The sequence below is a fragment of the Pleurodeles waltl genome, chromosome 8 (assembly GCF_031143425.1).
Source record: "Pleurodeles waltl isolate 20211129_DDA chromosome 8, aPleWal1.hap1.20221129, whole genome shotgun sequence".
Lineage (NCBI taxonomy): Eukaryota > Metazoa > Chordata > Amphibia > Caudata > Salamandridae > Pleurodeles > Pleurodeles waltl.
In genome coordinates, this window is record NC_090447.1 from 118,263,793 (window position 1) to 118,279,831 (window position 16,039).

The 16,039-nt window shown below is 44.5% G+C and overlaps 1 protein-coding gene across 9 annotated transcripts in view; it reads left to right on the top strand.

Moving 5' to 3' along the window:
- EMSY (EMSY transcriptional repressor, BRCA2 interacting) overlaps positions 1-16,039 on the top strand; it is a 230,558-nt gene that overhangs the window by 10,872 nt on the left and 203,647 nt on the right. For all 9 annotated transcript variants that reach the window (XM_069203886.1, XM_069203892.1, XM_069203885.1 and 6 more), the window contains exon 3: positions 11,405-11,504. In XM_069203886.1, coding sequence (XP_069059987.1) covers positions 11,405-11,504 — 100 coding nt within the window. The remainder of the gene's footprint in view (positions 1-11,404; positions 11,505-16,039) is intronic.

Consider the following 16,039-nt stretch of genomic DNA (forward strand, 5'->3'; position numbering starts at 1 on the left):
TCATTTATTGCCATTATTTTCACTTCATTTTCATCTTCAATCCCATTCCCACAACGCGTTTGGAAAAACAGTCTTTTTCAAGTGGATTCCAAGGATAAGTTAGTCCTTTGTAATTTCCTTCACCTTTTATAACTTGTGCACGACAAATTACTTGTTTGTTCTAGAAGTGATCTGGGATGTCGATGCGGCCCGCACATGGATCAAGTGAGTACGGGGCTCAGGAGCATGCAAATAAAGCCAAAATTATTGCAGCATGAGTACTGAACTGGGAAAGGTTTTAAAACAATTGAATATAACATAGCACTATGCCAAGCGACTAACAATTTAAAGAATGTACTACAATTCCCAGAATGCTCGTGCACAAGTTATAAAAGGTGAAGGAAATTACAAAGAATCCACTTGAAAAAGACTGTCGAAACGCGTCAAGGGAATGGGATTGAAAATGAAAATGAAGTGAAAATAATGGAAATAAAAGAAGCAAACTTTTTGGTTATTTATTTATATATATATATATATATATATATATATATATATATATATATATATATATATATATATATATTATACACAAAAAAGAATAGAGAACTCTGGGTAGTTCCCAAGTTTAGGTGGAGACCTTGCCTAGCTGTGTCAAACCTATACTTAAAGACTTTGCTGTACAAATGGCAAAATACTTTGTCACTATCTAGCTCGGCATGGATAGCACTGTGCTGATCCAATGCTTAAAAACTTTGCTAGATAAACAGACATTTGAGGTGAGCAAATCGAGAGTGTTGCTGGTGTTGCAGAGTGCTCCTTACTAGAGCTGTTCTCCACCTAAACTAGGGAACTACCCAGAGTTCTCTATTCTTTTTTGCATAATTTATGCGGCACTCTAACCCTGAAAGGGATTTGTTTTGACTTATACTGGGTGCTCCCTTGTGTCTGGACAAAGCTAAACCTCTCTGATGAGCTCTAATGAGAGCAAAACACGTGTCAGTGGTTGCTTTTACTCATTCCAGGTTGGTTTGGACGGTATTTTACCAGTCCAAAGCTGTAATACCGTGCCTGGAATGGTAAATGGCTTTTGTCATTTTACAGCTCGGCAAGGTTGACACTTTGTCAAACCTATGCTTAAAGACTTTGCTGTACAAATGGCAAAATACTTTGTCACTATCTAGCTCGGCATGGATAGCATTGTGCTTATCCAATGCTTAAAAACTTTGCTAGATAAACAGACATTTGAGGTGAGCAAATCGAGAGTGCCGCTGGTGTTGCAGGGTGCTCCTTACTAGAGCTGCTCTCCACCTAAACTTGGGAACTACCCAGAGATCTCTATTCTTTTTTGCATAATTTATACAGCACTCTAACCCTGAAAGGGATTTGTTTTGATATATGATTCAGAAGTAACAAAATATATATATTTGGGAGCACCAGTCAGGGTAATTTGTCTGAACTTCCCCACATCTGATTACTCCAAGCAGAGATATGTTTTCTTAGAGGTCGCAGTTTACCTAATGATAGGTTTGCTACTTGTGTTCATGAGGTATATCAGTGTTAGGACTGTTAAAAAACACAGCAAATCCTTATTTCATTTTTTTTCTCTCACCCATCTTCGTTCTTATTAATTTGACCACAAAACCACCTAGTTTTATCTCCTGTTTTCCGTTTGTGTCATATGGAAAAGCACTGCCAAATCTTATTTTTTGAAACCATGTTCTCTGCGTGTCTTAAAAATGCTGTTCCACCCTGCTGTGCAACTTGTGGCCTGTTTTCAAGTTCCTTCTTGTAAACTTAACAATCAGCAAGTCTTCAGGTGCACCAGATTTTGCTTTTGATGTTCTTGAGCATAGCTCAACTCTGTCAAGTGGCCTTCCAAAGGTAGCTTGCTACCTGCAAGATTACTGTCCCTTCATCACAGGCTATAAGGTGACTGGTGTTGGAGGCAGAATGATTACATGTCAGAAGAACATGCCTTTTTACCTGTACTTTTTTAGGCAACTGATGACTGACTAGCCATATTATAGGCTAGTCCAGGCTCCATAACTGAAGAATCTTAACTATCCATATGTGAAACGTGTGCAGTTTTTTTTTTTAAATTTATTCCAATAACGCGGGGTATGGCAGTGTCTATTGGGACACCATGTACATGCTTGCACAAGCAGTTATTCTCCCTGCAAGCTATTCTTTATCCAGGAATGTACCTGACAGCCTGTGTGTCCATGATCTCCAGACCTGCTTCTCCAAACCAGTCTTACCTAACAGGTTAGTGTGTTCTTCCCATCATTTTCCCTTGTTTAGCCTGCATTTCACCTACTCTGTTGTAGTAATTATCACCTTTCAAAAAATGAACTTATTTGTTAATAGTTTCTTGCTACCATAAGCAGAGCACCTTCACAATTTCAAGCTGATGTGATCCTGCAAACACTGTGTTTATGCCCAGGGCAACTAGACACAAAGAAGGGAAATGCATCCTGTTAAAAAGGCAGACCTTTGGATGTCTCGGGCTTCAACTATGGCCACCAAAAGAGGGTAAATACTGGCCCCCATAGAGCAAATAATTCAGATTATAGGCAGACTCTTCACATCGGTGTTGGGTAGTTCCATTGCCAGGGACAGAACATCTGCTGGAAACGATCTTACCTATACCAGTATTATTTGAGAACCTTGGGCTGTTGCCTCTTGTGAGAAGAGCTGAGCTGCCTTACGAGGAGAGGTGCTTCATGATCACTCGAAGATCTACATAGGCCTAGCTATCTGAAGGACTTGCATGCAGCTTGATTCAAAGCACCAGCACAAACCAGGATCCTTGGTGCCCCTCAATCCCATTTGACCAGAGAACAAACCAACAAACTGACCAACATTACCTGGGTTGTGGAGCAGGACAGTACATTTTTGTAACCTCTCCATAGAGCCAGCACAGTCTCCCAACAACTTTTTATGTTTGGGTCCCTTTATTGGACCTTTCTAGTCCTAAAAACATGTGGAGGTCTGGAACCTTCACCAGTGGTTTGGGGTCTGGTTTCAGTGTTCAGAGCCAGCTGTTTGGGATTACATAGAAACCACCTCCATCTCTTGCATTTCCTGATATATTACTGTGTAAAGTCAACAATAGTCCCCAATTTTTAAAGTTCTGTGGTAAAGACGACCAAGTTGTCCAGCATTGAATCCAATCCCAGAGGACATTGAATCAGAGGGTAATGTGTTTTAGGAACGAGGATTCCAATATGAGATTTACAGCTGACATGTTATTTCGTCATCAAGACTTTCTCAAGGCTGCAAAATTTTGATACTGATTACATATTTATAACTCAGGATCACAGCTTTCTCTGCTCTTTCTTCTTCTCACCTCTGAGGCATAGAAAAGATGTACCTTGGGTCCAAGAATTTCAGCCACTACTAATGCTCTTGCACGGAATCTGCTTTGTTGCAATATCTACCATTCAGCACATTGGACTTGGTGATGGGTGTTTCTTACGGCGTTTTCATCACAGGCACTCACGAGTGATGCAATTATTTATCACCTAGAAGTTGGACTCATGGTCACAAATACTTATATTTCCCTGTTTTCGGCAATATGCAAAACCTGAAATGTTTGTATGATAATTTTTGCAGCCGTGAGAAAGTCTTGATGATGAAACGCATGTTGGCTGTAAATCACATACTGAAATCTTCATTCTTTTTAAGAGTAAACCATAAATTTTCACCAATACGTCTTGGGGACTTCATGTACTTGTGTTGCAAGATGTAAACTTTTCTGGATTTCTGCAGTGTGCCCTGGTAACTTCTGCAAAATAGTTTAGCCTCATGTGGATTATTTCCAGTCTGGCAATCACACCCTTGATGGTTGGATGTGTACACTAGGAATGCACCTATTTGACAATGCATGGCTGAATACTATAGCTTCTCCGAGTATGATGTCTGTTTTTCGATGTGCGAGCTAGAGATCATAACCACCATTATCTTGTAAATAAGTTCTAGGAACATTGCCCGACTAGATGCTATTTGTCCGGTATCTTTGTCCTATTAAGTGAAATTATGTTAGTAAATATTGCAGTAAAACCAAAGAGTCCTGAAGTCTTCCTAGTCGACCTCTTTGCAGTCCAGGAGGATAACATTGGCCAAAAGAGCTGTGTTCTAGAAATGTTGCACAGTTATATAAAAATGGGTGGGGTTGTATCTTGGCCAAGAAAATGTTGGGATCGTCTAGGTTTGCATATCTTTTAGTTGCTCTATTTTCTTACCTCTTTGAGAAAAAAAAAAACCTCCTGGTCTTCTTGACAGACTTGGCATTAGCACCCCTTTGAGTATATAGAGTATTATTTACATTGATGCTCTGTTTTTGTAGCACTTGCTGCCACACAGAGTAAGTGTAGGCTGCTAATCTTTGCTACTCCCCCCTACCAAAAATGTCTTGGACATCCGTGCTGTCTCTCACCTTCTGTGCCCCCACCCCTTCTCTTACAAGGGCAAAACATTTTATTTTTTTAAGTCCCCGTATCTGGCATACTAAGACATCCTCTCCTGATAACTTCCAACACGATTCTAATGACCCTCCTTCCCCTTTCGACCAAACTACGTGCACCCCACTCTCAATTAGACAATGTAGAACAAGTATTGATGTCCAAAAGCATTGACATTCTCCTGCTGTCCATTGCTGCACAGCACCACAGATGACAGAAATGGTGGTTTGTGGTACTAGATGAGATGCCGCCCTCATGCCTTTTGTCTTAAAAAACACAAATGTTATTGCATTTTGTTCAACATAGTTTCAATGACAAAAGTAGATTGTGTAAATATGACAGTTATGAAGCTTATGCCATTACATTGCATTGATTCATTTTACATAGTACATAATATTGCAAACATGTGAACAATCAACATATTCCTCCCTCCTTATTGACCATGTCACCTAAATTATGGGATCTAATTATGTGTTTATCCCGCAGAGGACTGTCCATTGATGAGGGAAAGCATAAAGTGGCAAGGTACAGGTGTAAGAGAGGAAGGCTCAACTAAATTGAATTCGTGCATGGCAGTACCATATTGCCAATGATTTCATGTACATTTGCGTCAAGCATAAGGGAGTGACCTATGATGCATACCCTTTACAGGAAGTGTTGTGCCATGTGGGCACAAGGGTGGGTCAGTCAGGTGCCTCATATTCTCTTTTAAACCCCCTCTAGAACAGCATCCCATTCCAGAGAAATGGGCCACTTGTGGAGGCGGGGCTACTCCTCTTGCCAAAGGGCATCACTCTCCACAAGCCCAGAGTAGGCCACCTTGTCCCGCTACCTAGTCAATCTCTGAGCTATCGGGGATTTCCATTGTCACGTTTTAAGTCTTTTTGCCAATAATAATGCCAAATTTGCAAATTGTACTATCACTTGCCCAGTTTTCAGATAAATGGGGACCTGCTCATAACATATGTAATAGGTCAGATTCTAGAGCTTTACAACTGGGTCGTTCGGAGGAGGAGATGGGGAAAACTTTAATAATTTTAAATCTAGAATTGTGGGAGACTCGTTTGGGATGTTCAAGTATACGTTTCCAATCTTTGTCGGGGATTTTCTGAATGAGATCATTTTCCTATGACTGTTCTAAAGGAACAGTGATACCTCCAGGTACGCTTGAAGCCCACAGTAGAGCCAGCGAACGAGAATGTCTCCCATTCCCCATGAGATGTACTGACTGAAGCAATTCATACATGCCAGGTTCATTTCCATATCAGGCCGAATGTTATTGCACGTATCCGACTATGCTGGCATGAATTAAAGATAGTGACTTGGGTAGCCAATGCATGTGCACAAAATCTGCATGTGATGGTTGTGTGCCATCCTTGAACAGCGATCCCATTGTTGACACTCCCTCCTGTTCCCACAGATCTAAACAATGCCCGCTAAGCGTTCCTGAAGTGGTAGGGAGACCACAGAGCGGACGAGCCAGTCCATAAGGTGTGGCAATCAAAGTATACCGCAACATCAGTTTCCAGTTAGTGGGAGCCACCTGAAATGGGAAAGGACATGTCCACGGGAGTGGCCACACCAGAGCATATCAATCTGTGAAGGTGACCACGGTCGATCTGGGCCGAGGCATAACATATTTCAGATAGATTGTGACCTGTTAGCCAATATGACAACCATTATATTTGCCCCACTATGATATGCCCCTTAAAGGCGGGTGCTCCCAGTCCATCTTTAGACGTGGGAAGCAGCAATTTAGCAAGACTGACCCCATGGCGGCGTCTGACCCAGGCGAGTTCTCCCAGCAGAGTATTTGATAATCGGAACACTCAAGCTGATACTGTTACTGGGAGATTTATAAAATAATACAGAAGGCAAGGCAACATTGCCATCTTCGCCATGGCCAGCTGTTTCACGACCTTTAGGGGTAGAGTATTCCAAAATGTAATCATTGATTTGAGTGAATTGATCATGCTCTTTCGAGCTGTTCCAGGTGAGATGACGATGTTTTCTCCTGCAAACACGCCAAGGCTTGGGCTGCTCTGAAAGGAGTGTGCACTGGTTTTGTTAGTTTGGGAAATGGAGCTCCAGTCAGTCCCAAGCCTCCTCTGGTGTGTCACAGAAAATTAGTGTACACCTCATGAATTGCCTTCAGCTGGCAGGGGACAGCAGGGCATACTGGAGACCTGCAGAACCCAGTTGTTTCTTAACCTCCTGAAACAAAGATCACTTCCTCTGGACAGCCAATGTGTAATCTTGGAGTATGGAGACCTTGATGTTGTCAATGTGGATGGGTGCCTTTCCACGTCTTTAATGTTAACCTGTGGGAGGAAAACAAGAGTGAAGTTCCACGACTTACAACCCCAGTCTTCAGGGTTTTAAACTAGAACTTGGTGAGGTTCAGGTTGGTACCAAGAGTGCACCCACAGTGGCACTTGGGCTGCTGGGTGCAGAGGTCAGTGTCTGAGTCGGTGCCCGATGTTAATCAATGGAGACTGGGTCAGGGGGGGCGGGGGGAGGAATGAAAACGTGGTGCTCCCAGGTCAGTACAAATGGTGTCAGAGATTGGTCTCTAGGGGTTGAGGTAAGCACTGGAGGGGGGCACAAGGCAGCACCAAACTTACACCCTCAGCGGCACAGGGTTGGCCAGGTGCAGAGGGCCAACACAGCATTGGGCGCCCAATGTAGTCCAACAGAGACAGGGGGTATCTGATGAAGCGCTCCTTACAGGTATGAAAAGCGGGGCCAGGGCCGTTTTCCTGCAGTTGAGATAAGTACAAGGGGAGGCCACAAGGCAGCACCAAACTTACACCCTCAGCAGCACTGGTGTGGCTGGGTGCAGAGTGCCAACACAGCGTCGGGCGCCCAATGTTATTCAGTGGAGGAGATCCTTTCAGGAACAAGCTGCAGGCTCTGGCCAGGAGGCCAAGTGAGGTCAACCGACAGCTGCCCAGGTAAGTAGAGACACTGACGGTCCAGCTCCCCAAGGTCCAGGAGCTCCGTGTGCAGGGATGTCTTTTGGCATCCGAAACAGCTTACAGGGCAGGTTGCTGTCGGGGGGAGGCCTCCGATTTAGGCTGCCGGTGTCTTGTAGAGTCTGGCAGGGGTAAACCAGGGGTGGACTCTTGGTCAGAAGCGCTGGGGAGCCTTCACTGGGCTGGTGGGCCACCTGGTCTCGGGCCGGGGCATTGGGTGCAGAGGTGGTTCCAGATGATAGTTTTGTAGTTCCTCAGGCAGACTTATTCTTCTTTAGAGATGGTTTCTTTTGGACAGGTCCACTGGTGGTCTTGGTCTTTATCGAAGGCAGGCAGTCCTTCCAAGGCTTTGGAGGTCGCTAGGCTGCAGGACAATTCAGGGATGCCACCTAAATACTGAATTAAGGGGAGTTACAGGGAGTGCCAGGTGGTAGCAAGTGGGCTACTCACCTTTAGGGTGACTACACCCTTCCTGTGATTTTCATGATATTAAATTAAATAAAATTAGGCGACCTACACACAGGTATATCTTTTGGCTTTTAAACAGCATTGTTGGGGTTGGCCTGCCTAAGGGTTTCTTAAATTCTTTGGTGCTGCTTGTAGGGGTCATTTTTGATCCAAACTCGCTTAAACCAGCTGGTGTAAAATTGCGGGCTTTGAGTTCAATGGAATATTAATCATATAAGTGTGGTCAGTATTTCATGATGCTCTGGTTGCAGAGTAGATTTTTAGTATGGGCATATTCACAGATTTGTTGATTGTGAAGGGGAAGGAGGAGTTTCTTGTTGTTGTTGAACTAACTGCTGTTGGGCTTCGAACATTACCTCACAGGGGGCTGACACTAAGGCCTAACGGGTTTCAGTGTCTAAAGGTGTGCAAAAAGCTTTGCTAAGCAAAGTTATTCACCCTAATTTTGAACGTAGTTTATTGCCATGTGTAGGAAGTTGGCTCTGTATGCACTATTTCAAAGTAAGGAATAGTATGCACAGAGTCCAAGGGTTCCCCTTAGAGGTAAGATAGTGGCAAAAAGAGATAATACTAATGCTCTATTTTGTGGTAGTGTGGTCGAGCAGTAGGCTTATCAAAGGAGTAGTGTTAAGCATTTGTTGTACATACACACAGGCAATAAATGAGGAACACACACTCAGAGACAAATCCAAGCCAATAGGTTTTGTTATAGAAAAATATATTTTCTTAGTTTATTTTAAGAACCACAGGTTCAAATTCTACATAAGTACTTTAGGAACTTTGAATCATTACATTAGCATGTATACTTTTCACATAAAACACAATAAGCTGTTTTAAAAGTGGACAATTTTCACAGTTCCTGGGGAGGTAAGTTTTTGTTAGTTTTTGTCAGGTAAGTAAATCACTTACAAGTCTCAGGTTTGGGTCCAAGGTAGCCCACCATTGGGGGTTCATAGCAACCCCAAAGTTACCACACCAGCAGCTCAGGGCCGGTCAGGTGCAGAGGTCAAAGAGGTGCCCAAAACGCATAGGCTTCAATGGAGAGAAGGGGGTGCCCCGGTTCCGGTCTGCCAGCAGGTAAGTACCCGCGTCTTCGGAGGGCAGACCAGGGGGTTTTTGTAGGGCACCGGGGGGGACACAAGTCCACACAAAAAGTACACCCTCAGCGGCACTGGGGCGGCCGGGTGCAGTGTAGAAACAAGCGTCGGGTTTTCAATGGTTTCTTATGAGAGATCAAGGGATCTCTTCAGCGTTGCAGGCAGGCAAGGAGGGGGCTCCTCGGGGTAGCCACCACCTGGGCAAGGGAGAGGGCCTCCTGGGGGTCACTCCTGCACAGGAGTTCCGTTTCTTTAGGTGCTGGGGGCTGCGGGTGCAGGGTCCTTTCCAGCCGTCGGGAATTGGAGTTCAGGCAGTCGCGGTCAGGGGGAGCCTCGGGATTCCCTCTGCAGGCGTCGCTGTGGGGTTTCAGGGGGGGCAACTTTGGTTACTCACAGTCGTAGAGTCGCCGGAGGGTCCTCCCTGAAGCGTTGTTTCTCCATCAGTCGAGTCGGGGTCGCCGGGTGCAGTGTTGCAAGTCTCACGCTTCTTGCGGGGAGTTGCAGGGGTCTTTAAATCTGCTCCTTCGAAACAAAGTGCAGTCTTTTTGGAGCAGTACCGCTGTCCTCAGGAGTTTCTTGGTCTCTTGGAAGCAGGGCAGTCCTCTGAGGATTCAGAGGTCGCTGGTCCTGGAGAAAGCGTCGCTGGAGCAGGGTTCTTTAGAAGGCAGGAGACAGGCCGGTAGGACTGGGGCCAAAGCAGTTGGTGTCTTCTTTCTTCTTCTGCAGGGGTTTTCAGCTCAGCAGTCTTCTTCTTCGGTAAGTTGCAGGAATCTAAATTCTTAGGTTCAGGGGAGCCCTTAAATACTAAATTTAAGGGCGTGTTTAGGTCTGGGGGGTTAGTAGCCAATGGCTACTAGCCGGAGGGTGAGTACACCCTCTTTGTGCCTCCTCCCAAGGGGAGGGGGTCACATCCCTAATCCTATTGGGGGAATCCTCCATCTGCAAGATGGAGGATTTCTAAAAGTTGGAGTCACTTCAGCTCAGGACACCTTAGGGGCTGTCCTGACTGGCCAGTGACTCCTCCTTGTTTTTCTCATTATTTTCTCCGGCCTTGCCGCCAAAAGTGGGGGCCGTGGCCGGAGGGGGCGGGCAACTCCACTAGCTGGAGTGTCCTGCGGTGCTGGCACAAAGGGGTGAGCCTTTGAGGCTCACCGCCAGGTGTGACAGCTCCTGCCTGGGGGAGGTGTTAGCATCTCCACCCAGTGCAGGCTTTGTTACTGGCCTCAGAGTGACAAAGGCACTCTCCCCATGGGGCCAGCAACATGTCTCGGTTGTGGCAGGCTGCTGGAACCAGTCAGCCTACCCAGAGAGTCGGTTAAGGTTTCAGGGGGCACCTCTAAGGTGCCCTCTGGGGTGTATTTTACAATAAAATGTACACTGGCATCAGTGTGCATTTATTGTGCTGAGAAGTTTGATACCAAACTTCCCAGTTTTCAGTGTAGCCATTATGGTGCTGTGGAGTTCGTGTAAAACAGACTCCCAGACCATATACTCTTATGGCTACCCTGCACTTACAATGTCTAAGGTATTGCTTAGACACTGTAGGGGCACAGTGCTCATGCACTGGTGCCCTCACCTATGGTATAGTGCACCCTGCCTTAGGGCTGTAAGGCCTACTAGAGGGGTGACTTATCTATACCTGTATAGGCAGTGAGAGGCTGGCATGGCACCCTGAGGGGAGTGCCATGTCGACTTACTCGTTTTGTTCTCACCAGCACACACAAGCTGGCAAGCAGTGTGTCTGTGCTGAGTGAGGGGTCTCCAGGGTGGCATAAGACATGCTGCAGCCCTTAGAGACCTTCCTTGGTACCAGGGGTACCACTTACAAGGGACTTATCTGGATGCCAGGGTGTGCCAATTGTGGATACAAAAGTACAGGTTAGGGAAAGAACACTGGTGCTGGGGCCTGGTTAGCAGGCCTCAGCACACTTTCAATTCAAAACATAGCATCAGCAAAGGCAAAAAGTCAGGGGATAACCATGCCAAGGAGGCATTTCCTTACACCATGTAATTGTTTACTATGAGACACAGTTTGTTTACAAAGAAATAATTGTTCTTTTAAAAGAATACATTTTTCAAGACACATTTTAAAGGTTAAATTATGCACCCCATCAAGTGTTTGGAGAGAGAAAGTTGTGTGTCTGGTAATGCACCACTGCTCTCTGAAGTGAACCAAGACTTCTGGGCCAGCTGAACGTTTGCCACATGCATTCCTTGGATCTTTGAACATTATTATTATTTTTGTTTTTTACAGGCTTTACCTTTTCTGTTACCTCCACATTTTTTTCAGTTTTGTACAGCTTTCTGGATAAGGGATTATTGTCATAATGTAGGTCATTTGTTGTTTGGCAGATTTAATGAAACAAAACACCAAATTTCATTGAATTTGAATTAATTTTCTTTTCTCATTACGCGTTTTCAGAATTGGAGGCATATGCTGGTGTTATTAGCGCCTTACGTGCTCAGGGGGACCTCAGCAGGGATAAAAAAGATCTCCTGGGAGAACTCTCCAAAGTTCTTAGGTAAGTTGCATGGTTTTTATAGGTCATAGTGGTAATAGAAGTATGTCTCGTTTTATGTTTTGTATTGCTACACAGATGCACGTGTAGGCCGGTTAAGGAACATAGTGTTGCAAAGTGTCTTCTTCAGATGGTAGCACTATTCCTTTTATTTTGACTCAAGACACTAGTTGCATGAGGGCAATACATCAGATCTGACGCAGTTATTGAGAAATTTTGGTGCTAACTGTGGCAGATTTTCCTTTTGGAAAGCGCAGTATTCTGACTGCAGTCTCCTTTTCTCTCTCAGTATAGACCTTCTTATGAACGTGTGCTGTCAGGCTGTGTCCAGTGTCTAGGACTGCGCTTTTGCAATGGACCAACTACGTTTGCTGGCGGTGGCAAACACTCACCAACTGCCTAGCTCACTTAAACTGAGACCCGTAGGTTCCCTCCACACTTCTTGCTCACAGATATAGTTTGCTCCTCAAATGAACTAGTTCATTTGTTTATTGTAGCAATCATAAATATGTGAATTTCACTTCAGTGAATCCTATACATGATGAATATTATTTTCTTCATGAAGCAATGCATTCAAAAGACCTAATGCATTTCGGGTTGCATGACCCTTCATCAGGGGTGTCTGCAAATAAACATTCTCAATGTCACTTAGAGTACCTACAATGCACAACCCCCACAACATGAAAAGGATAATTAATAAAAAAATTACTCTGAAAAATGCCAACCACGTTCATGCGCCTTGTGGCTAGAAAACAAATGATTAACTTAAACCTGAACCTAGGACTCTTCATGCGATGGAACCACAACCATATAAAATACTGTATAAACAGATCTTATGCAGAGCATGTCACATTGCATTAAAACCAGTGACATTAGCCCATATGACATGCATTCGAGAATAAGTAGCCTTATGCAGGTGCCAAAACCGGTCATCTGACTGAAACGTCCAAGAGCTGCCAATGTGTTACATCGTTTCAGTGCATTCTGACATCCCAACACCAGTTATGATACTCAAAAATCCTCTAAATTGGCTTTTTTAGCCATCAGTCCTGTAGCCAACAACAAACTTGAGAAAAACTTATAAAACCAGGAGAAGCCAGAGAAAAAGATTCGGGGAAAGGGAGGAACTTTCGCGGCCAGTCGAAAACCTATTTATTAACATCTCTTCCGTATAACTCTCGTCATCCAAGTCTCTTCAGTTCAACTAACTCAGTTTCAAACAGCAGTATTAAACAAAGACACATCTTTTGTCACTACATACAAAAGCAAAGCCATGGAAAAAGTTTGAGGAAGCTCTGTCTGAAATATTTCTTGAGTACCATAGAACCCATGGGACAGTCTCAGAACTCGTCCGTATACAAAGAGTTTAAACCTAGCATCACATTTTTGGCCCCTGTGTCTCACAAATCTTTAGTCTCCATCGAAAGACTTGTAAAAAGCGACTTGAAATCAATATTGTTTGATGCCAAGGTTCACAAGAATGTGTCTGGAAAAGAATGGAGCATGCTACAAATGTTGGCCACCAACAATAGTATAACGTTTCAAGCAGCGGACAAAGGCGGTGCTCTACTTATTATGGACACTGAATATTATATAAATAAGGTCAATACACACATGCAAGATCCAGATGTCTATATGTCATTAGATTTTGACCCCACAGAAAGGTTTAAATCCAAGTTGGAGAACATTTTGATGAAAGCTGTAGACTTCGGAATGGATCAGTGATCGCGCCAAGGCCTTCTTGTCCATTGATCATCCTAGAAGACCGAAACTGTACATACTGCCAAAAATCCATAAAAACCCACAAGATCCACAATTCAGACCCATCGTTTCAGCCTGACGCTCCCTCCATGAGCCAATTGGCTTTTACTTGGATTATTTCCTTCAACCTTTTGTGCAACAATGGGTGTCTTATATCAAAGACTCCATGGCGTTTCTAAACCTTCTCGCTGAAATACACTTGGAAGGCATTGATGGAACAGCATTATATACTTCAGTTCCCCATCAGAAAAGACTAGAAGCAGTCAAATGGGCTTTAATGAAACAAGACAACATAGAAGCCAGTAAAGGTTTTCTGTTGGAACGTTTACATTTTTTACTGTATCACGGTTATTTTGAATGGCAAAATGGTTTCTTTTTACAAAAACATGGAACATCTGTGTTTTTCTGGAGCTCCATAGTATGGCAACATTTTTATGGCTAAACACCATCAAGTGACATGTGAGATTCATTGACAGCATCCAGCCCTCATGACCTTTTATGTTCCTTTGACCTCTTTAATAGCAAGTTCCAACAACGTGGATATACACAATTCGTATTTGATCAAACAGTTGACAGGGTGAAACAGTTGGAGAGAAACAACCTATTACAAAAGGTTTTAAAAAATCCATCTAACAGAATGGTTTGTGTAATAAAATACTTCAACAAATAACAAGCTATTAAAAAGGTCTTCAACAGAAGGTGGGAAAAATTGCAGAATGTACCTGACTTCTAAGATTTATACCATGAGAAGCCTTTATTTGCTGACAACTGGTCTAAGAACTTGAAAGGAATTTTATCCACAAAATCTTCAAATAAGGAAACTAACTACATTGGCGCCCGCAAGTGTTTGAACTGTGTACATTGTAACAGTGTCCTAACTGGTAATATGGTAACACATCCTACTAAAGGTAATGGTATCTGTAGGAAGCTGGCTCTCTGTGATGCGCTAAATAGAAGTACACCATGCAGAAAGTCCAGTGGCTCTGCTGTTGGTTTGCTGAGGCAGATGTAGATATGACTAATGCTCTATTTTGTGGTAGTGTGGGCGAGCAGTTAGGTTAATCAGAGGGTAATGCTAAGCATTTGTTGTACTCACAGAGGCAATAAATGAGGCACACACTCAAAGAATAAATCCGAGACCAATTTAGAAAAATAACAATTCTTTTTATATATGTTTCAAACCCGAGAACTTTGTAATGTAAGTAGACTTATAAGCATACCTACTTTTGAAGCTTTCAGAAATCAACACTTAGATCAATTTTCAGAGTTCTCTCAGTGTTATCCTAAAGAGGAAAAACAATGTTCAGCAAACACAGGGTTAACAACGACTTATGAGGTCGAGCTCAGGGAGCTAAGGTAAGTACTGGGCACTAAGCAGAACCACACCAACAGGTTTAACCGGGCAGCACTGGGGCAGCTGGGTACAGGGGTGCAGTAAGGCATCGGGTGTCTTATGGTTCTCCATGGGAGTTGGACCTTGTGACGAACTGGCTGCAAGCTCTTAGGAGCGGGGGGTGCTGTTGGCACCAGTGACCTACCTCAGGGGCGATGGGTACAGTTGTTGCTGGAGTTTTCAGGTTTCCTCTTACCACAAGGCATCTCGGGTGAGTCCAAGATGGGTGAGACCACACAGGACTCTGTCTCTGGGCAGCTGGTGACCTGCGTTGGCACCGTTGGTTGTCATCAGCTCAGGTCATGGATGTCGGGGCAGTGGTCACTTCAGGTGCCGGTTTTGGGGGTCGAGCAGCTGCAGAGCCTTTCCCTTTCTTTTTGCAGGCCTGCTGCTCACAAGAGGCTTGAGGCTTGAGTCTTTATTGAATGCTGGACAAGTTGGCAGAGTCCTTTGAGGTCAGCTGGCAGTCCGGCTTGTGTCACCTCCAGCGTGTGCCAGCTGCTTCATCTTTTCTCTACTTCTGCCGGTCCAGCTCTTCTCTGTCCTCCTAGATCATCAGGATCTGAATAGGCATGCAGTCCTCCCAAGGCTTTGGAGGTCGCTAGGCTGCAGGACAATTCAGGGATGCCACCTAAATACTCAATTTAGGGATGTTACAGGGAGTGCCAAGTGGTAGCCAATGGGCTGCCCACCTTTATGGTGACTACACCCTTTTTGTGACCACTTCTGCTGGGAAGTGGGCATAACCCTAACCCTAGTGGCCTAATTCCTTCCAAACAAGATGGAGGAATTTAAAAAAGTAGTGTCCACTTCAGCTCGTCCACGCTTGGTTTGGGGCTCGGAATGAGGTGGGCACACCTCCTAATTTATTTAATTTCCTGCCAGCCCCTGCCGCCAAAAGTGGGGTCAGGAACTGGGGATCAGCCTGTTTTACCATTTGGAGAGGTCTGGGTCGCATTTCCAAGGCGGCAAGGCCTTTGAAGCTACCCACCCTGGAATGTTCATTCTGCATGGGTGAGGTGATAACAGCCCCGCCCAGTGCAGGCTTTTGTCTCTGGCCCTCGTGAGTGCTGGCTATCAGGTTGGGTGGGGGGGGGGGGGGGGGGGGGGAAACACATCTGTGGTGGCTGAACTGGTCAGGCCAGTCAGTCAGTACACTAGGAGCTAGTAGGTTTTCAGGGGGCACCTTTTAAGGTGCCCTCTTTTGTGCATTTTTTTAATAAAGCCATCACTGAATTCAGTGAGGGTCTATTATGCTGAGATGTTTGATACCAAACATTCCAGGGATCAGTGAAGCCATCATGTAGCTCGGGAACCCGTAATAAGCAGTGTCTAGCAGAGCCATTCAAAATGGCTTCCATGTTCACTTACGATGTCTCGGAAT